Below are 21,642 nucleotides of genomic sequence, written 5' to 3'. Positions count from 1 at the left end.
CCCCTAAAAGACTCCCATCTTCACACCCAGAGTAAAAATCTGGGCTCCTAACCCTGGCCTATGACAGGCAGCACGGTCTGGCTGCTGCCCCTTCTCCCAGCTGGCATCTCTCTCCCAGGGGCTCCACCCACCCTGGCCTCTCAGTGGCTTTAGCACACCAGGCTCTTCCACTGTTGGTGCTCAGAGCCTTTGCACCTGCTCTTCCCTCATCCTGGGATACACTGTTTCCTGTTCCAAATCACATTATTAACTTAGATTTTAAGGTCATATTTTCAGAGTGGCCATTTCTGACCACTCCGAATAGGTACAAGTAACTCTGAGTCATGTCGTCTTGTACTAATTCTCTACATAGCACTGACCTCCACTTTACATTTTTGTCAGTATCTCCCCTACTAGGATACGAGCTTCATGAGACCTGGGACCTTGTCTCCTTCACTCTCCAGCCCCAGTGTCTTCACCACAGCTGGCATGTAATAAGTTCTCAGTAAATATTTGTCAAATGAACAACTGTATATACCTGGCACTGGGAATACAACATTCTAGCAATTTTGCTTAACATAAGCACCAAGAGAGATTCCCAAGGGACTGAAGAATAGTATGGATGAGGAGACTCTCCTTGTAACCTTGCAGGGTTGAATGAGAATTCTGTGACATTCAATGAAAGCACAAATTCTACATGACACATTTCCCAGATCTTATGTCTTGATTGGACAATACAGTAGCATTCTAATTTGAAATATAATGCATTCATTTGGTTGATTTCATCTTGTGGGGTAGTGCAGTGAAAGGAGCCTGGCGCAGCTCTCGCCTTCACCTTGTGTGATCTTGCATAAACCTGTTAAACCTCTAGGCCTGCTTCTGCGTCTGTTTAGTGAAGGGACTGTCCCTAATAGTCGCTGTTCTTTGAGGGGGGCTTTCCTATTAATAACTACTGTTGGTCGACTCCCTGCTCTATGCCAGGCATGATGTTAAGAGTTTTGTATGAATAATCTCATTGGAGCCTCAGCACAGCTCTAGACACAAATGCTAGGACGATCCTACAGACAAAGCTTAGGGAGGCTTGGGAACCTGGCGGAGGGCGCAGTTGGTAAGTGGCAGCAGTAGGATTTGACTGTGCAGTGACTGCTACACTACACTGCCTGTCAGCAGGACTGGCTTCAGCTGAGCCATGTAGGGAGCCTTCAAGGGGTTCTGCCAAAACAGATGTCTACATTGTCTGTCCCTTTTAGGAGAGAATTGCCAAAAGCCATGGCTCCCAGTGCGGGTTCTGCACCCCCGGCATCGTCATGAGCATGTACACGCTACTTCGGAATCAGCCCGAGCCCACTGTTGAGGAGATCGAGGATGCCTTCCAAGGTACGGGCCCTGAGGCCCAGCCCAGGAGGTGGGGTGGCAAGTGGGGCTCTGAGGAGGGCAGGCAGGGCCAGAGTGGAAGCTAGGAGTGGACTAGGGGTTTGAGGCACTGCCCTCTGAGGGAAAGGCTTGGGCCATCCCAGCACAGTGGCTAAGATTTATTGGAAGGCTGGCCCTTTCTTATTAAAAAAATTTTTTAAACTTTATTTATTTATGTATTTATATTGCAATATCATATTTTAAAAATTAAAGTGTAATTGATGTACAATATTATCTGTTACAGGTATGCAATATAGCAATTCACAATTTTTAAGGGTTATGCTCCATTTCTAGTTATTATAAAACATTGACTATATTCCCCATGCTGTACAATACATCCTTGTAGCTTATTTTATACCTGATAGCTTGTACCTCTTAATCCTCCATCTCTGTCTTGCCCCTCCTCCTTCCCTCTCCCCCCTGGTAACCACTAGTTCCTTCTCAACATCTCTGAGTGTTTCTTTTCTGTTATATTCACTAATTTGTTGTATTTTTTTAGATTCCACATGTAAGTGATATCTTACAGTATTTGTCTTTCTCTGTCTGACTTGTTTCACTTAGCATAATGCCTTCCAAGTCCATCCATGCTGTACACCAGAAACTAACACAACATTTTAAATCAACTGCACTTCAATTAAAAACCAAGCAAACAGACAACCTATTTAAGTGACACGGCTTCCTTCCCCTGCAGCTTTCCCCAGAACAGGATTCTGCAGGGCGAAGGCCATATATGAAGAAGGTAGCTGGGATTCTGAGCCTCAGGCAGGGACTGGCTACCCAATTTGCCTTCTGTGAATGGGCTCAGGTGTCTGGACCTGGTGTCTGTTTCTCTGCATTGAATGGAGAAGGCTCCCCATCCATTCATCGTTTCAATCCATCATTTATGCAATCAGTTATATTCAGTCCTATCGTATGTCAGTCACTCTAAAAGGTACAAGGGACACAGGGATGAAAGACTCAGTCCCTACTCTCAAGGAATTTGTACTGTGAAGGGGAAGAGAGTTTACAATGTAGTTTGATAAATCTATGACTAGGGACCATGGGAGCACTTAGGAGGGGTACTTGATTCAGTCTAGGCATTCTAGGGAGGCTTCCTGGAAGGAGTGGTAGATGTTTTGAAGTCAGAGATGTAAGCAGGAGGAAGGGCCATTCTGAGCAGAGAAAACAGAATATGTAAAGAGAGCATCTATCTGAGCTGGGAGCAAAGCCACAGACCCCTTACCTGCCCTGGGGCTGCATTGACATTACAGATTTTTCCTTGGCCCACAGGAAACCTGTGCCGCTGTACAGGCTACAGACCCATCCTCCAGGGCTTCCGGACCTTCGCCAAGGTATGTGGGGGCCCCAGGACAGCAGTGGCCCTGCTCCTGAGGCAGCAACACTCAGGGATCACAGTTGGGAGGGATGCCAAGGGCCTCTATGTTACAGAGAAGAAAGATAAGATGGCCAGTGATCAAGTCCTCCTGCTGCAGGTGCCTGGCGTGAGCGTTGGACTCTGCCATTCTTATTCTGGGATGTCGGGGGACGTTCTCATCAATAGCATGGAGACTTTCCTTCGAGGGACGTCCTGGACAGCTGGTTCCTAGAAGAAACACACTGCCCAAGAGTTAACTTCCTGCAGGGCATCCGGGCTTGGCAGCCTTCCTGAGCGAGACAGACACACTCAGCCCATGGCACAGGTGCTGAACCTGGCATTTAACAGCAAACCAGCCTGACTCAGCACTCACCTCCCTCTTTTTTTCCTGTCTTGGTTGCTTTCTGCAGTTGGCACTCCCCTGGGTTTATGAAACTGGTAATTAGATCTCCAGACAGTTTGTGAACCCCTGCACCGTTCATAGAACTCTAAGTGAGAAACCACAGCTGGGGTGCATGGGCATTGGTTACATAACACAGACACACACCTGCCATCTGGGAAGGAGGGCAGAGGGCTGGCTTCATCTGCCCAGATTTTACCTGGTTCCCCAGGTGGGTCAAGTTGATCCTGACTCCAACCAAACTGTCACATCTCAATTTGATTCTGGGTTGACGGGAGAGTCACAGCCTCCCATGCCTTTTACTGACCTTTAGAGTTGGGTACAGTGCGAAAGGGGTATTGTGTCCAAATAGTCCAAAAGGGTGGAGGTGGAGATGGGGCTTCTAAGGATGGAAAACACCACACCCTGGTAAATGCTGTTGGTGAGGAGGGACCAGAAAGTATGGATTTAAATGAAAGTGACTGAAAGTTTAGATTTAGTGTCTGCAAACCTGGGTTCAAGTGCCGTCCCATCACTTCATTGATGGATGACCTTGAGCAAATTTCCTTGTTTCTAAAATGGAGATTATAATAATACCTACCTTACAGTGTTTGTGGGAAGTATTTCTTGTAAAGCCCTTAGAACAACACCTGGCACAGCTGAAATAAATGGCAGCATAAATTATGGTGCTGGTATATCTCTTCCGTTATGCAATATTTGCTTAGGCTTCCCTGAGAGCCAGGAATTGTTCACCTTGTCCATGTATTTATTTCATAGGCGGCTTCTCAGAGATACAGTCTAACCAGCCCTGCTAGAGTCTCAAAAGAGAAGGGCTTTTGAGTGTAGCTGACGGTTATGCTCCTTCCGAGCGTCAGAGTTTAGCTCAGTCAAATGGTCCCTGAGTCCAGTGTGTGGCAGCACCTCCCACACTGTGGCTGCCTGGCATGCAGAGCACAGCTGGGTGCTCTCAGCAGCCAAAGTGACTGGCACCCAGTGTGTGCGCAGAAGCTCATGCATGTTACTCACTGGGGGCCCTCAAGGCCTTTATTCAGAGCCTTTTAACTCTTACTTTACGCACAGTTCTAACAAACTCAATTGTCTAGTTTTCATGTCCGTAGCACACACTAGAGAAGGGTGAGGAGGGTCTGCTAAGGGGAGGCGGCCTGTTCACAGCAAGAAAGGACAACAGCCATCGAGCAGCAAGGAAGGAAACGCACAAGCCCTGTAGTTTTTGCCATCGGAGAAAAGTGGAAATCTCTCCAGGGAAAAACCCAGCCTTCTCCAACCTCTGTCAGCCTTGAGGGCGGTGACACATTATTGCACATCCCAATAACTTATGTCATGAACCTATCAGTGAATTATCAAGAAAAAAGATTCATGTAAGAATGTGCTGGTACTTTAATTATCTGGAAAATATGCATCCATCCCCACAAGGACTGGGCGAGTGAGGCTGTCGTCTTACTGTATGCAGGGCCTGGTAATCCCTTCACGTTACTCCCTCTCCAGAAAGAGGGATGGGAAGAGGCACTATAGGAGCCTCTCTCTCTTCCTTTCCGTCCAGATACAGAGGCAGAGGTCAAGGTGGTGGTGGGGAGGTCCTGAATAGATAGAGCAGCTCCAAAGGTCAGGCAGTGAATGCAGGAGGGGTCTGCCCGCAGGGCAGCATGTTCAGGGGCTGCAGCAAGTCTGACAGAGCTTTCAGGTTCTCAAAGGCCACACCTTCGGCCTCCTTGGCCCTCTGAGAACTTCCTTGGGAAAACCGGTGGGCTGTGACTCACTCTTTGGGAACTGTCAGCATGCATGGTGTGTCCCGTGATTCCTGTCTGAAAGGGCCATCCCCAGCCTCCTCCCCCAGGATCTGACTGCCCCGGAAATGTGTCTGGGTCTGTGCCTGAGAGTTTTCCCCACTTTTGCCTCTTGGCACAACCCTACGATTCTGTAGTTCTTCTGAGGCCCTGAGCTGAGACTCCTGCCTCCTTGGGGCAGATCAGGCAGATGGACACACCCTTTCCCCACCTTCAGTGCATTGGTTCTAGGAGGTAGCAGTCGGGGCTCTATTCCGTGCTCTGTCACTGGCACCCCAAGAGGTCCTGAGCGAGTCCTTTCTCCGTAGGCAATGGGTCATCAGACCTGTACCCTTCCTCCAGATCAGGCCCACAGTGAGGAATGGAGGGTGAGCTTTCTGGCAAGAAGTGCCGAAAAAGTGCCATCAGGCACAGGGGCTGGCCTCATCTCTGGGCCCAGATCTGGTCTTGGACCCCTTTAGCAGGAGTCCCACAAAGACCCCAGCCTGGGAGGCGCCCAGGCATTCCCCGTAGACCTCGACTGGTCTAGAAATGGAGGCTCTTGAGTGCTGAGAAAACTGAAGGGGATTTCTCTTGTGGGGGCTTCCTCAGGAAGTGGTACTGAAGAGGGAAAGGGCGCACAAAGAGGTGCTTTGGTAAAATAAGATCTAGCTTTTACAGACAAAGTTTCTTAAAATTGAATTTCCCTGCAGCTTCCAGGAGAGGCCTGTTTGTTTATTCTCACATTATCTCATCTATATTAATTAAGTGAGAGAAAGTAGTTAAAGCAGAGGCCTTACCTGTAAGCAGAGGTGAGTGGGAGGGGGCAGAGGTAGCTGCTGTTCCCCTTGGTGCAGGGACAGGTGTCACACCCTGATTTCATCTGATAGTAATAATCTCGGTTCTCTGGCTTCTGTGAGAACTCTTTGCAGATATCTCTGTGTGAGTGTTGGTCATCTCTCTAGGATGGTGGATGCTGTGGAGGAAATGAGAACAACCCAAACTGCTGCATGAACCAGAATAACCACAAGGTAGGTGGGTCCTTCTCTGCCCAGAAGCCTGGGGGCCCACCTCAGATTAAAGCAGCGGGTGGGCCCCCTCCACACTCTGGGCAGTGGGGGCTGGGAGAGGAACTGGTTAGGCCAGACCACGAGGGCAGTGAGTGTGCACGTTAGCCCTGGGTCCTCTGGCAAGACCTCCTTGTCCTTGCTTCCCAGGAGCTACCTGCCCTTCCATCAGCCTGCTGGGGGCTGTGGCCGAGCTCACCTGGACAAAGGGCTGGGCTGGTCCTATGGGGCATTTTAAAGGAAGGGACGGCATACCACTCATATGTTCCCTTCTCCAGCAGGTCACTCTCTCGCCGTCTTTATTCAACCCCGAGGAGTTCATGCCCCTGGACCCCACCCAGGAGCCCATCTTCCCCCCAGAGTTGCTGGTAGGTGATGCCCCTGGAGCTCCTTGGAGACCTGCTTTATTTCATTTCTGCTGGGACCTTTGGGTCCTCCTTGTCCTGTAGATTTCAGCCTGAGTTTCCCTTCCTTTCTCAGAGCCTGTGCCACATTCTCCCACAGGGACCCACCCTCCTCTCCTCACACGTGACACTCTGAGGACAGGCAGTGGGTCTCTCTGGTACACCATGTCCAGCAACAGGAGCTCCAGGAGGATTTGCTGACCTCCTGGCTAAATCTAATGTATAACCCTCAAGCAACCCACTCTCCTCTCTGTAAGCAGTCCATTTTTTAAGCAAATAAACAAACAAACAAGCAAAGAGAGCTGTGTTCAAAGGACACTGACAAAAAATAAGCCACTCAGAGCTTTTCAAGTGTAGATTTCTCAGGCGCTGGTGCGCACACACAGACTGCTTTCAGTGGGCCAGAGAGAGTGGCTTTGCAGCAGGCTGCTGGAATATCTTTCTCTGGATTGTGGAACCTTGGAAAAACCGACACTTTGGCTCGGGGAGGTGGGGGTTGTCTCCTAGTCCTGCATCACCATTCGTGCACTAGACCCAGCCCTCCACTGTATTCCCTTCTGACACCCCTTCTTTCCTGCCTTGCGTCTCCTCTCGCACCTCCTGGAAACAGTGTGGGACAGGTCAAGTCACCTTGTGGCAGGTGACCTTTGGCAGGTCCCATAACCTTGAGTCTCAGGCTCATCCTTCGCCTGTAAAAGATGCAGCTAACGGTGCCCCCTTCACTGAGGCCTTCTAAAGACTAAGTGAAATGACATCTATAAAACAGCTGCAGCGTACTTCCTGCTGCCATGCACAGTGTTTCCCGGTGCTTCTGCCCTGACGTGCATTTTCATCCTGAATTCAGTATTAAACAAGTCAGTGGCAGAGTTGATCCCGTGGCAAACTCAGAGCAGCAGCTCTGGGAACGGCAGTGGGAAGGCGGAGGCAGCACAGTAAGAAAATGACCTCTTCCAGAGGCTGAAAGACATTCCGCAGAAGCAGCTGCGCTTTGAAGGGGAGCGTGTGACCTGGATCCAGGCCTCGACCCTGAAGGAGCTGCTGGACCTCAAAGCGCAGCACCCCGAGGCCAAGCTGGTGGTGGGGAACACGGAGATCGGTAAGGGCCCGTCTGCCCGGTTCTGCCCTGGCAGCTGAGTCCTCAGAAAATGGACTTCTCCTCCTCTGTCTCCTCTTCCCCATTTCATATGTGGAGGTAGCAATACCCCCTCAAATGGTTGTTCTGAGTCCTAACCGAGACCCTTGCTGGCTGTTCTCCATAAACCTTTCAGAGAGCCAGCCATGGGCCAGGTCCTCCGGGAGAGCTGGTGTCTCCAGGTCACCTGGACAAGACTCCTTCCCTGAGTGTCTTCCAGCCTGAGGAAGGAGGAGGCCATGTAGGTCAAAGGTCTGGGCTGGTGCCTGACAGACACTGGGGTTCCATAAATGTCACTCCCTTGCCTGTCCCCCTTTTTCTGGGGGTGGTGTGGTAAGGCAGGGGACTTGTGGCTGTGCTCATGTTGCCTGTGACCATGGCCACCTGCTCTGTGGTGCCACCAGCTGTGACATGAGGCCCACGATATGTGAGGAGTCGAGGAGACTCAAGATGATGGCTCTCGGCCCTGGTGCTTGAAGACACAGGAGCAGAGGTGCCCAGGTCCCTGCTAATCTCCATCCATTTCTAAACCCAGCTTGGCCAGTTTCCACTTGGCTGGGCCCCAAAACAACTGAGGATCCAAGGGAAGAATCGTAGCACAGCCGAGGTCTGCCACAGAGGACCCCTGGTCTGAGGGGACTTGACATGCTTTTAAGCAGCCAAGTCTAGCTTGTGGGGGGTCTCCAGGCTCTGGCTCTGGAAGGAGCCCCTGAGCTCTGGGTTCTGGTTGGATCTGCAGCCACAGACAGGAGGGCCTGACTCAGGTCCATGCTAGCAGAGTGCAGAGCTGGGCCCCTTGGTGAGCTCAGGTGCAGTACAGAGTCCCCTTCTGCAGTGTGACACATTGGGATGGCAGAGTGGCCTGTGAGATGTGCCTCAGGTGATGTGATCATGCTGATCAGCGTGGCCATGGCCCGAGGGCCCAAGGTAGCATGAGTCAAGGCGGAGAATGACCAGCTGGAAGAATCTTTGCGGTCCTTTGATGTATGACATGTTCCTTGCCATGAGTCACACGATGTCTGGACCCAGTTAGATTCCAAGGGAAAGGAATTCACAAAGATATTATAAACTCCAAGGTAGAAATATTTTCTTGAGACCACTCCACAGCTGCTCCCACTCCCTGCTTCTGCACACCCCCACGGGGTACCCACCTACAGCCCTGATGTCAGGGAAAGCTGGCGTAGAGAGACCCTTATCAGGATGGGCCATTCACTGCCTCCATCTGTAGTCTTTATCCTATGAGCTAATATTCAAACAGGCCAGACTCCTCAGAGCCGGGCCACCCTTCAGAGACCCTCAACGGCACGGCAGGAGAGAAGGTGGAGACAAGGCAGACGTTTCTTTCCTAACTCTTCCATCTATAGCCCTGTGGCGGGGCTGGGAGCGGCGCTGTGCTCATGGGTCTGAGGAACAGAGCACGTCTGTTCACAGGGGTTTCTAACTTCTTTTGCTGGAAGGACAGAAACTGGACACAGGCATGCGGTCCCCCCAAGCCATGCACCTTAAGAACTCAGACAGCTATCAGGGGCTGGGAGGCAGATATGAAGTTATCTCTTTCAGTCAATTTTCCATTTTTGTCCGAATGTTAGACTTTCATGTTATTATTATTTTTATATCCCAACTCTAATAATTGCTCCAGTGCTGAAATGTGCCCACTCTAGCTGTGTAATGTGGGCAAAAAACAACCGCCCTGTGCCTCAGTTTCTTCATCTATAAACAGAGGAAATGACAGTATTTCACAGGGTTATTGTTAAAGTTAAATGAATTAAAATATATGAAGTGCTTAGAAGGGTTCCTGACTTATTTTAATGCCCTGTGTTTTCTGATATTGTTATTAAACACACACATACACTCATGCACACACAGAAACACATGAATTCAGGTTTGTCCAGTTTGAATGCTGGTGGGATTTTTTTGAGAGGGAAAGACATCGCTTTCAGGCTGAGAGTGTGGAAACTGCATTTAATCCCACGTCTCATCCCCTGCACCCCCAATCCCCAGACATCCTCAGAGTACGTTACAATTGTGAATATGCCCTCCATCCTGTGTATAGTGGTGGCAAACAAATGAACTGGGACCTATAACTTGAGGCTTCTCATTTCTCTCGAGGCATTGAGATGAAGTTTAAGAATCAGCTGTTTCCTGTGATCATCTGCCCAGCCTGGATCCCCGAGCTGAATTCAGTGGAGCATGGACCGGAGGGTAAGGGGAGGTTCTCCTGAGCCCACAGAGGGGCTGGGGTGCAGGAGGTGGGTCCCATGGTGGGTGGTGGGTACTGGGAAAGCCTCCCCTCTGGCTCTCACTGCTTCCTGCCTTTTCTGGAGCCACCCTGCACACGGGAATCAGGCACCCGTCCCTGCCTTCCTCCCCTGAGCATCTGTGAAGGGGTGCGAGTGGGCAAGGGGCTTGAGATTTTCAACAGTTGTTCTCAATCCTAGCTACACATTAGAATCGCTCATGGCAGTTGGGAGTATGTGGGAGGGGTTCTTGGGTGCTTTTTTAAAAAATGCCAGGATTCACCCTCAGAGATCTGCTTTATTGAGTTGAGAACCACTGATTTAGAGAAAAGAACATTCTGGTTGTAGGATCAACAGGCCTGGGGTTGAGTCCTGGCCTTTTTATTAGTTGTATGGCATTGGACAGGTCACTTGGCCTCTCTGGGCCTTAATTTCTTCATCCATATAAGGATGTGAGTCCTGGTTCAGCCTTCCTTGGGTTGCTGTGAAGCTTCATAGGGGCTGTGTGTGGAAGGGCTTTCCCAGCTGTGATGGGGATAGCTGTTACCCTGAGCATGTGTTCCCAGGTATCTCTTTTGGAGCCGCTTGCCGCTTGAGCTGCGTGGAAAAGACCCTGCTTGATGCAGTTGCTAAGCTTCCTGCCCACAAAGTAGAGGTGTTCAGAGGCGTCCTGGAGCAGCTGCGCTGGTTTGCCGGGAAGCAAGTCAAGTCTGTGGCTGTGAGTCCCTCTTTGGGGGCCCAGGATAGGCATTTTCATCTGCATGCAGGGGTTGCTGGTCTGACTTCTGCTGCAGAACCCATGGGCCTCCAACTTTAGCGCTTAGGATTGCCTGGGGTGCTTGTTAAAAATGCAGATTCCTGGATCCAATCCTCAGAGATTCTGCCAGCAGGTCTGGGATGGAGCCTAGGGAGCAGATGTTTACCAAACCCCACAGGTGCTTCTGATGAGGTGGCCTGCGGGCCATTCTGGGAAGCTCTCCAGCTGTGACTCAGTCTTTACTCCTGAGGCCTGTCCCTTCTTCCTGAACTTGACTGAGGCTGCCAGCAGGTGGATGAGAGCTAAGTTAGGGAGAAGCCAAAACAGGGCAGGGGACTGCCTTTCAGAGTCCGGGGGAGAACCAGAGATAGACCCCCTGAGAGAAGGGAGGGGCACAACTGTTGACTGTTCTCAATCAGCCTTCAGACCAGTCCTCAAATTCCCAGTTTGCAAATGGGCTCACACACCTGGTGCTGAGTCTCACAACCACTGATAGTGTCAGAAGGAAAGCTGGCCCTTCCATTCCAATTTGTTGTTGTTTTAAATTAGAACAAAAAAACAAAGCAAAACAGGCCCCTCTCATCCCCTCACCCCACCCCACGCACCTGCCTCTTCCGAGTATGGATGAGGAGACATAAACCCAGGAAGCTCTACTGAGTCCCCCAGCTCCGATGTAATCTGCTGCCAGGAAGGATGTTTTTTTTCCTGGAGCAAGTGGTTTTCTTCCTGTTTCCTAATTATGGGAACCCTGTGTCTGATACTCCTTATATTCTTTGCCAAGGAAGCTCAGTGAGAACAAATTGTTCATCTTTAAGGCTTCCTCCTCTTTTTCCTTGATCTTTATCTTTCATTTCTCTTTTACTAACTCTCTATGTCCTCTGTGATAAACCACCTCAACCCTTTCAGAAAAAGTCTGGGTGAAATCAATCAAGCAAACAAATGTAAAAGGGCTGACCCTTGTTTACCAATGGGTAAATTTCAGAGCTGGGACCCAGTCCCAGGTGTTGGTTTTGTGCATGCCTAAATGCCCACGTTCTCACCGTGCTGATCCTGTGTCTGCAGGGGTAGGAGGACCTCAGAGCTCTCCCTTCAGTAGGTGTCCCCCACCTTCAGTGTGTCCGGGAGCCGGCTGTGTGAGCAGGAGTTTCCCGGGGCAGGCTCTCACGCACTCTCTGCTTGTCCTAGTCCATTGGAGGGAACATCATCACCGCCAGCCCCATCTCCGACCTCAACCCTGTGTTCATGGCCAGTGGGACCAAGCTGACCATCGTGTCCAGAGGTGAGCTGCCTCATGCAGAGGTCAGGAAAGAGGGCCTGATGGGGGAAGCGGGTGGAGTCTCACTTTCTGGGGAAATAGAGCCCGAGGCTCATTGATGCAGCTTCCCCTAAGTTTGGATCTCTGGCAACTGCAAGGGAGATGCACAGAGCTTGGGGGCCAGGAGAGCTGGACCATCACTTTACTAAGAATTCACAGCAGGACCTGTCATCCTTACTTAGTGGTGCGCTGGGGCCAGAGTACACATGCCACTCACCACAGCTGATTGCTGCATTTTCAAGGACTTTGAGCATTTGTTAAACATGGCCATTATTAACAATTATACTATATAAACTTACAATGAAATAAATTATATTAAAAACAAAAGTAATGAATACTCAGAATTCACCACTTCCTGATTATTTTACTTCATTTTACCATTGTCTATGCCCTTGAGGTGGTTTTCCATTCATTATATTTGTGGAGTGGAGATGCTACATAGTGGGGTGCTCCTGTGCATCTTTCCCTGTTGGAGGCTCCCCAAGACCACCTCCAGGTTTGATGACTCTAAAGAGGTCAAGGAGGACTCACAGGACTCAGCATGGAGTCCTACTTATGGCTATGACATTCCAGCAGGAGGATACAAAGCAAAATCAGCAAAAGTAAAAGACGCATGGCACGAAGTCTGGAGGAAACCAGGCACTGGCTTCCAGAGCCTCCTCCCAGTGGAGTCACACAGGACATGCTCCGTTTCCCCAGTCTTAAGTCAAGCTGTGACAACACATGTGAAGGGTTGTCCACCAGGGATGCTCATTAGAGACTCAGCACCCAGGGCTTTTCCTGGGGACCAGTCGCGAAGCTCTGCCTGGCACGTACCAGAAGCCCAGACTCCCAGAAGGAAAGCAAGATGTTCAGCATAAACCATTTGTACAAACACATTAGGCACAGTGAGCCATTCTTATCAGGGAATGGTGGGAGCGCTCCTGAAATCCAAATTCCCAGAGGACAGCCAACAGCCAACCTTGTTAGCAGGCCTTTTAGAGGATAGCAGGTCTGCTGTGTCAACTCTTTGCCACCCTCTTTCTAACTTCATATTTAGTGATGTAGCTCTGACAACTTGACATTGGCTGTGGTAGGAGTATTTATACCACAGAAAATGAATCAGGGTTTTTTCTCAAAGAACTGATAGTTAAACAGTCAGCAGCACACTGTTGCTTAAGGATTTCAGATGGAGCACCTTGGTCCCCATTGTGCTAGCCACTCCCTCTGCCTGTGGGCATCAGACACCAGGATGGAGAGTTTGGCTGGTGAGCTGTTTTATGCTTCCTCACATTGGTCCCTCTTTTTCTTGCCTCTGGACAGGCACCAGGAGAACGATTCCAATGGATCACACCTTCTTCCACGGCTACAGAAAGACCCTCCTAGGTCCAGAGGAGATACTGCTTTCCATTGAGATCCCCTATAGCAGGAAGGTAAGATGCTGTCTGAAGCATCTTGAATCACTCCTACTCCTGCCACGCTCCAGACAGGGAGACCAGAATTTGCCGCAGGGACCAAACTTAGCATCTCTCAGCTTTAACATTGATGTTCTTGTCTCTGAACCTTGCCTTTAGCCAACCATATTCCTCTCTGGACAATGAGGAGTTTCAGGGTAGGAGGCACAGGGCATAGACTAGGAAACCAGACAGGTAGATGTGTGATCCTGAGTGAGTCATTTGACTTTCTGATTCCCAATTTCCTCTGTAAAATGGATCCAATAAATGTTACTGACTGTGCAGGTTACTGAGAGGACTGAAAAGAAATAATTCAAATGGTTCCTGACAGATGTCTGGGAGCTGGTGGAGACTACCAGCTGGTAGCTAGCAACACAGTTCCAGGAATACATCCAGCTGTCCCTGTCCTAGGTTTCATATGATGAAGTGTGGGGTTTGCATGCTGAGTGGAGAAGCTACCTGTGAGTCGGGTCCTCACATGCTGACCTTGGGCTTGGCGAGGTGTTTTTTTTTCATGGACCTCACCCCAGGTTAGCTCAGATGGATTTCTGCTTCACGAGCAGGTGTTCTGGTTTGTTGGGGCAGGTCTGGGTGCCTCTGGCTGCCTTGCTCTTGTTCCCCAGGGCCTGTGGCATCTTGACCTGGTGTGATTTTGTCCCACACTTTCTGCAATGGGCCTTTTAGAAAAGTGATCTGTGAGAGTCCAGGAGCCAGCGGTAAAGGAGAGCACTAAGGGCTTACTGTAGGCAGTTCTTTAGTGGATGTTACAAGACATGTTTTGCCCTTGCTGACTTTGACATCCTTAACAAGAGTTCTGATTCAATTAGAGCAGTTTTGTCCCTGAGGTCGTGTCTTAATGATTTTCCAGCTTATCCTTATAAACAATTTTGAATAGTGATTCCCAGAGTTTTTGTATTTCACCAATCAGTAATTTTTTAAAATTAGAAGGTGGGGAAAGGAGGAGGAAATGGGCATAGCACTGCCCAGTTTTTATCTTGCCAGGTGGGGCATTAACAAAAAACATTTCATAAATGGGAGGAGATTTTAATACCCAGAATTAGGAAGGTTTTCTCAAGAAAGAACAGCTGATGACCTGATGATGACATTGCATGAACCCCGGGGTAAATTATCACCATGGACTGGCACAGTCCGGAAGGCAGCAGCTGGAACCTCTATTCCAGAACTGAGTTCAAGTTCTGGGCTCGTTGCCCTGGGACCATGTTAGACACTGGGAATCTGGACGAGCTTTACCATCAGACGGGGTCTCTATGGCTTCTTCAACAAAAGCCCAAGGCCATTTTGGACTTCAACAATGGGGCTCCTTGTTTCTGCAATAAACCTTTCCTTAAACTTCCCACCTTGGAAGTTAATCAGAACTTGTGGTTCCAGGAGAAGTTCAAACCTCAAAGCAGAACCTGACACAGAAGGATCTTACCTGGAAAGCAACTCACATTCTCCTGTCCCCAGAGACAGAGCCTGGCTTAAACCCAGAGGAATTGTATGTTCAAAGCACAAAGGCAGCTATTGCCTCATACAGCAAGTCTTTCTTTCAGGAAACAAGATTTCTAACTGTAGTCAGGTGAGAGAGACAAGTCAGGGAGAGCATCTGTGGAGGCCGAAAGCTGAAGCTGTGTTTCAAACACCCTTTGGCATCTCAATGTCTCTGCTTGAGAGGCGGTCAGGCCAACACAGGCTTCAGCACAGCCCTGGGGGAGGCCAGGTGGACTACTGACACTGGGCACCAGAATGGGGAAGACGTAGGGGGCCGAGTAGGGCTCTGAGGAGCCTTCATGGAGGCACCTTTCCTCCTCCAGCTGTTGGGCTGAGAGCACCCAGTTCTCCTGTGTCTCTGACTTTACATTTTCCTGGCTGACGGGGAAATCTTGGCCTGTTCCCAGCTTCTGGGAATGTTATCTGGAACTTCTGGAAAGGCGGTAGTTAGGCCTCGATCTTTGATCCTTGTCACCAGCTCCTTGCTGCTCTGTGATGGTCTGACCTCCTCACCTCACCCGTATCCCTGCTTCAGGCCCTCTGTGTACAGCCCTTGCAAAACCAGGTGGGAAACTGGTACTTTTCTGTTATTTTTAGGGTGAGTTTTTCTCAGCATTCAAGCAGGCCTCTCGGAGAGAAGATGACATAGCCAAGGTGACCTGTGGCATGAGAGTCCTGTTCCAGCCTGGAACCACACAAGTAAAGGAGCTGGCCCTTTGCTACGGTGGAATGGCGGACAGAACCATCTCAGCCCTCAAGACCACGCGGAAGCAGCTGTCAAAGTAAGAGCTGACGGCAAAAGGAAATTGCTGCTGCTGCCGCCGCCAACATTACCACTGTGACTCTAAGAGTGTTACCATCACTGCTGCTGCTGCTGCCATGGCTGCTCCTGTACTGGTGTGGCTGACTACTGCTGCCACTCGCAGCATTACCGCTGGCAGCATTGGCTGCCGTGCTACTACTGGCATGGCTACTGCTGCTCCTACTAATGCTGTTACTGCTTCCTGCTGCAGCTACAACTCCTGTTACTACTGCTACCGCTGCTGTGGCTGCTACCGCTGAAGCTACTGCTGCTCGTTATTTCTGCTGCTGTCACTACTGTTCCGCTGTTGCCGCCACTGCTGTCCCTACTGCTGCCACGACTTTGACTAATGTTACTGTTGTGGCTCCGGCTACTGTTACAGTTGCTACTACGAGCGCTCTCTCTCCTACTACCAATGCTATTACTGCTGCTGTTCCTGGCGTTCCTGCCACGGGTGTTGCCGCCGCGCTGCTGTTACCGCTGCTGTTATGAATGCTATTACTGTTGCTGCTGTTGCTACTGTTACCGCGGCCACCACTGCTACCAGTGCACCTAGTGCTGCTGCTGCCCGTTGCTCCTGACTGCACCACCGCTGCTGCTGCTGCCACTAACAGTGCTGCTGGGGCTGCTGTTCCTACCGTTATTCCTGGTGCTTCTCCCACTGCTTTACGACTTCTGCTTCTACAATTACTGTAGCTTCCACGACCACCACTGTTACTGCTTCTGTCGCTGCTAGTACTCCTACTACTAGTGTTGTTGTTGCTGCTGCTGCCACTATTGCTGTTCCTGCTGGTATGTTACTACTATGGCCATTTTATGGCGACAGTGGTACCAGGCACTTTTCTGGCAGCATCCAATGAAATCCTTGCAATAACCACATGGATCAAGTTTAGCTTTGGAGTTTGGCTCCTTGGTTCCAATCCCTGGCTCCAGCAGTTCCCAGATGGGTCGTATAAGTCAAGTCACTTCATCTTCCCATGCCTCAGCTTTCTCATTGGTAAAAGGAGTATAAATTTCCCCATGCTATAACTTCTAATTTAAATTAAAAGTGATGTTTTATATAAAGCACTTGGGACATTGCCTAGTACATTTTAAGAACTCAACAGATTTAGCTGTTATTATTTTTGTGGCCTTCTAAAAAATTGTATCTATTTTTAAAGGTGAGGATACAGAGGCTCAAGGAGGTTAAGTAACTTGCCTAAAGTCTCATATATAAGTATTAGAGCCAAATTTTGAACCGAGGTTCATGTGACTCCAAGGCCCTGTGCAAACCACTGGACACAGGTGATTCTGGGAGCTGGATGGGAGCACTCTTCCATGGCCTGCTCTCTGGCAGGTTCTGGAATGAGAAGTTGCTGCAGGATGTGTGTACAGGCCTGGCAGAGGAGATGTCCTTGTCCCCAGATGCCCCAGGTGGCATGGTTGAGTTCCGGCGCACCCTCACTCTCAGCTTCTTCTTCAAGTTCTACCTGACAGTGCTTCAGAATCTGGGCAAAGAGGACTTGGATGATGTGAGTATGGGGGCCTGGGTGAGGCAGAGACTCCCTGAAGCACTTGTGTTTAGGAATCTGGGAAGCTGGCCTGAGTGGGAGAGTGTGGTGGACCAGGTGGTAAATGCTCCTCTCCTCTGGACGTCTAAGGGCAGAGGAGCAGGGAGCAGGGACACAGCCTAGGGAGCCACATAGAGATGGGAGATAACTGGGTGGCTGAGAGGCAGAGCACTGTGCTGAGGGCTGGAGATGTGGGTTCTTGTCCTGGTTGTGTCATTACCTCAGATGAGAACTTGAATAGATCACAACTCTTCGTAAGTCTCAGCTGTAAACTCGGGGGGGGGGGGCGGGTAGACCAGATGACCCTTCCAGCTGTGTAGCTGATATAACTGTGGTTGTGCAGTTAGAATTGGAATGCAGTGTGATGAAAATATAAGGTGGGGCTGCTACAGCTGGGGGGATGTGGTCATTGTAAGGATGTGCATTCAGGAGAGACTGCTGGCTGAGGTGGAGTCCAGCTCTGGAGATTGGTTCACTAGCAAACATTTATTTTGCACCTTTTACAATGTAAGATTGCACTAGGCATTGGGTGGAGGGGGGTAGCCTAGTGTGGGAGAGAATGGGGTCAGTAAAGGCCAGTCTGATGTGACAACTGAGAAGATGAAGTATGGGGGCAGGGACCACAAAGGAGAGAAGGCTTCATAGCTGTGGGGACAGCAGAGTGAGGCCCCTCTTTTGAAAACATTCGTAATACTTGATACTCTCTCAGCTTATATAAGTAACAAACTTGTGGAAAACTTTAGAAATACAGAAATGTATAGAGAAAAAATTAAAATTACTCTCAGATCCTAGAGAAAACCACTGCTGATGTTTTTGCTTATTCCTCTTATCTTTTTTCTACACTTATTTGCCCAGCTGTCATCCTGTTTGTCTGCTCCATCTCACTCTCTCTTCTATCTGTCCTTCCATCCGTCTGTCTGTCTACCTATCATCTCCCTATCTTTTGATCTGGATATAACATTTTCTAAACAGATTTTGGGTCATGTTACATAGAGAGTTTCACGTCCCCCTTAATTCTGTTGAGATTATATTGTAAACATATCCCAAATCATTAAATATGTCCCACAGAACTGAGGAGAAAAAGGACGACTCTTCCAGGAAGGCTGGGGGAGGAGGATATTCCTAACGGAGAGCGCAGCATGCGTACATGCAGGAAGGAGGGAAACCTTGGTTCGGAGTGTCGGAGGAAGTAGGAATCATTTGTTACACAGGGTGTGGAGGTGGTGGAAGAGACACTGCCAGAGCCCACATTTGGATGTCGAGTTTGATCCAGCCAGTACTGGAAGGAGTGTAAACAAGGAGATGAGAAAGTTGTTACTACTGGGGGACCATCAAGGATGGGATCAGTGATAGAAACAGTCCTGATCACCTGTTATCTTGTCTCCACAGACGTGTGGTAAACTGGACCCCACCTATGCCAGCGCCACCTTACTCTTTCATAAAGACCCTCCTGCCAATGTCCAGCTCTTCCAAGTGAGTATAGACAGTATACATCTAGGATCAGGGACCCTCACAGGACACCTCAGATGATGCTGATCATTGGTGATGACCATCTCACATTGTATGTGGGTGCTTAAAGCTCCTTACTGTTGTGCATACATATCTGAAGAAAATGGGAATTATGTTAATGCCGATGAAACTATTTCCTCACTGGCTCACCTAAATTTCTCTCTTTGGATTACTCTCATCTTCACCTCCTTCTTAAAGAAAAAAACTTTTTTTTTTTTCCATTTTGTCTTTTCTGGTTCCTCTGTGGGACTGATGATGTGTAAAACCAGGAGTTCTCTTGAACATGTAAACAAAACAAAACAAAACAAATTTCTATCAACAGGAACTTTTTGAGAGTACTTAGGTAAAGTGTTAGCTTTTCCTATAAACATTTTGGATTTTCTGGGCCATGTAGTCTCTGCTGCTATTTCTCAGCTATATCATTATAGCACAAAAGGGGCCAGAGGCAATACACAAATGAATGCGTGGGGCTATGTACCAATAAAACTTTATTTATAAAAACAGGGAATGGGCCAGGTTTGGCCCATGGTCCACAATCTGTAGACCCTTGCTCTAGAGTGTAATGGTCCAAAGCATGAACCCTGGGCCTAATGACCAGGACGTGAATCTAACCTCTGCCATTATATGACAATGTAACCTTGGACAAGTTACTTCCTTTCTGTGTGTCTTGGGTAAGTTAATTATGCCCAGATGCAAGTATGGGTACTTACGGCCCCTGTTTTACAGCATGGGTTAGTAAAAGTAAATAGCTTAAATGGTTCCTGGCATACAGTAAACACTCAATAAATACTAACCATCATTATTATTACTTTGAAAAAAACACATAAAACAGCATTTTATTATAAACTGAATACATTTTAGAACATTTTGAGAAATATAAAAAAGTATAAAGAAGAAAATAAAAATCATCCCAAATCCCACCTCTAAGAGAACATCATTACGTTTATTTACTTCCTTCCATTTTTTTCCTATCCATATATAGACAAGTTTCTACTGTATTTATAACATATTTTTTCTACGGAATTTGAAATATTATATATACACATGCACAATGTTGTATGTCCTGTTTTTACACGTACCATGAGCCTTCTTTCCTTCTAATTAAAGTTCTTCAAAAGTATGTTTTAACAGTTGTATGCTATTCCATAGCATGAGCATAGCATAGTTTATTTACCCAATCCTCACCGAATGGACATGTAGGTTCCTTTTTCATTTGTCCGATATACAGTCAGCCCTCTATATCTGTGGATGTGAAATCCGTGGGTATAGAGGGCTGACTGCACTACACCATTTTATATAAGGGACTTGAGCATCCACGGAATTTGGTACCCATGGAAGTGGGATCCTGGAACCAATCCCTGTGGATACCTGTGGATGATTGTATAGTGATTCTGTGACCACTCTTCTCAATGACTTCTTACCTGCCTTTCTGCTTCCTTTGTCCTGTGCCCCCACTGCCTCCTCCATTCTCACTCCTCACATTCACTTGGCCTGAAGCTCTCCATGGTTTCCCTGGGCCTGTAGTGTCCTCTGCAGCTCAGCCTGACTGGTGACCATGTTGTTCCAGGAGGTGCCCAAGGGTCAGTCTGAGGAGGACATGGTGGGCCGGCCCCTGCCCCATCTGGCCGCAGCCATGCAGGCCTCTGGGGAGGCCGTGTACTGTGACGACATCCCTTGCTATGAGAATGAGCTGTTTCTCCGGCTGGTCACCAGCACCCAGGCCCACGCCAAGATCAAGTGAGTGCAGTAAAGACACTCAGGGAGAAGGGCACCAGGAGCACCCTGCCAGGCACAGAGGAATGTGGGAACTCATCTTGAAAGCAGTCTGGAGAGGAGCAGGAGACTTAGGGGCTCACTGGTGCCTGGGAGGGCAGGGGGGATGATATTGGAGAGGTAGGCAGGGCCCAGATCAGGAAGGCCTTAGAGTACTGAATAGGGACATTCCACTTGGCCCACAAAGCAAGGGGGAGCTGCTAAAAGGCCTTTCTTAGATCTGCACTGTGGATATTGGGCTAAACTTCAATGCAGATCTTCAGAAGAACTTGAGTCAGCACTCAAGGGAAGAATGAGGCCTTAGAGTGTGACAGACTTGGCATTGAATCCCTGTGACTGTGCTTAGCAACTGTGACCTTGGCCTGTGTGCTTAAGCTCTCATTTTTTCCCATATGTAATTGGCTATTTTTTGAGAATCAGCAATAGTGTCCATGAAAGACCCAACAGAGAATAGTCACATGTATATTTATTGAATTTTGAGAGCCCAAATGGCAAGAATTATCACCTCTATAATAATAATAGTAATAATAATAATGTATTATTATATGATTGTTACTATATAAGACTCATATCACACTTAATATTTGCTGCAGCCTGGTTTGAAGCATTTTACATGTATTGGCTAATTTATTCCTCATCGTAATCATGTAGGCAGGTCTTATTATTATTCTCATGTTCTAGATGAGGAATCTGGGTGGTACAGCAAGGGCCCTAATGTGCTGATCCTGGTTGGGTATTAGCTGTGATGTGGGCTTGGTTGGAGCTCTCCAGAGTAAATGCCACTCGTGTGATTTGGATACTTGTACTTGGAGACCAGAGCAGGGCATTATACAAGGACCATGGGGGCAGACCTGTCCTATTCATCTTATATCACCTGCAGCACTCAGCACAGTGGCCTCCATATGGTAAGCATTTAATCAACATTTGCAGGATAGGATAGGAGGTAGAAAAGGGAAGAATTAGGGTGGAGGAAAAACTGTCAAAAAGAAGACAGTGTTATCCAATTGGGTGATGGACCTTTTTTGTTTTTTTGAAGATGAAAATTTTCTTCCATGTAAGTTCATGGATCCTTGGATTCTATCAGCAGGCCCTTGAGGGCATAGATCCCTGTTCTAGATGATGGTATCTGTTCTTCCTATGAAGGGATGGATGGTACTGGGTGGGGAACTGCAAGGAGCAAGATTTATAAGATATACAGACACAGCTGAAGATATTTCAGAAATCTCTATTATTCAATCTTCTGGGAAAATTATTGATACATAA

At 48.5% G+C, this 21,642-nt stretch overlaps 1 protein-coding gene across 2 annotated transcripts in view; it reads left to right on the top strand.

Annotated features, from left to right (window-relative positions):
- The window catches only part of XDH (xanthine dehydrogenase), a 57,936-nt gene that overhangs the window by 11,916 nt on the left and 24,378 nt on the right, over positions 1-21,642 (top strand). The window contains exons 5-17 of one of the 2 annotated variants that reach the window (XM_032497305.1): positions 1,230-1,356; positions 2,662-2,723; positions 5,875-5,940; positions 6,258-6,344; positions 7,335-7,476; positions 9,622-9,714; positions 10,316-10,467; positions 11,692-11,785; positions 13,124-13,233; positions 15,343-15,527; positions 16,884-17,058; positions 18,487-18,570; positions 20,174-20,343. In XM_032497305.1, the coding sequence (XP_032353196.1) occupies positions 1,230-1,356; positions 2,662-2,723; positions 5,875-5,940; positions 6,258-6,344; positions 7,335-7,476; positions 9,622-9,714; positions 10,316-10,467; positions 11,692-11,785; positions 13,124-13,233; positions 15,343-15,527; positions 16,884-17,058; positions 18,487-18,570; positions 20,174-20,343 (1,547 nt within the window). Of the gene's footprint in view, positions 1-1,229; positions 1,357-2,661; positions 2,724-5,874; positions 5,941-6,254; positions 6,345-7,334; positions 7,477-9,621; positions 9,715-10,315; positions 10,468-11,691; positions 11,786-13,123; positions 13,234-15,342; positions 15,528-16,883; positions 17,059-18,486; positions 18,571-20,173; positions 20,344-21,642 lie in introns of both variants that reach the window. The other variant, XM_006183167.3, reaches the window with a different exon arrangement.

The sequence above is a fragment of the Camelus ferus genome, chromosome 15, assembly GCF_009834535.1.
Source record: "Camelus ferus isolate YT-003-E chromosome 15, BCGSAC_Cfer_1.0, whole genome shotgun sequence".
NCBI lineage: Eukaryota > Metazoa > Chordata > Mammalia > Artiodactyla > Camelidae > Camelus > Camelus ferus.
Note: the sequence above shows the minus strand (reverse complement) of the source record. Positions and strands in the feature narration are given on the sequence as shown.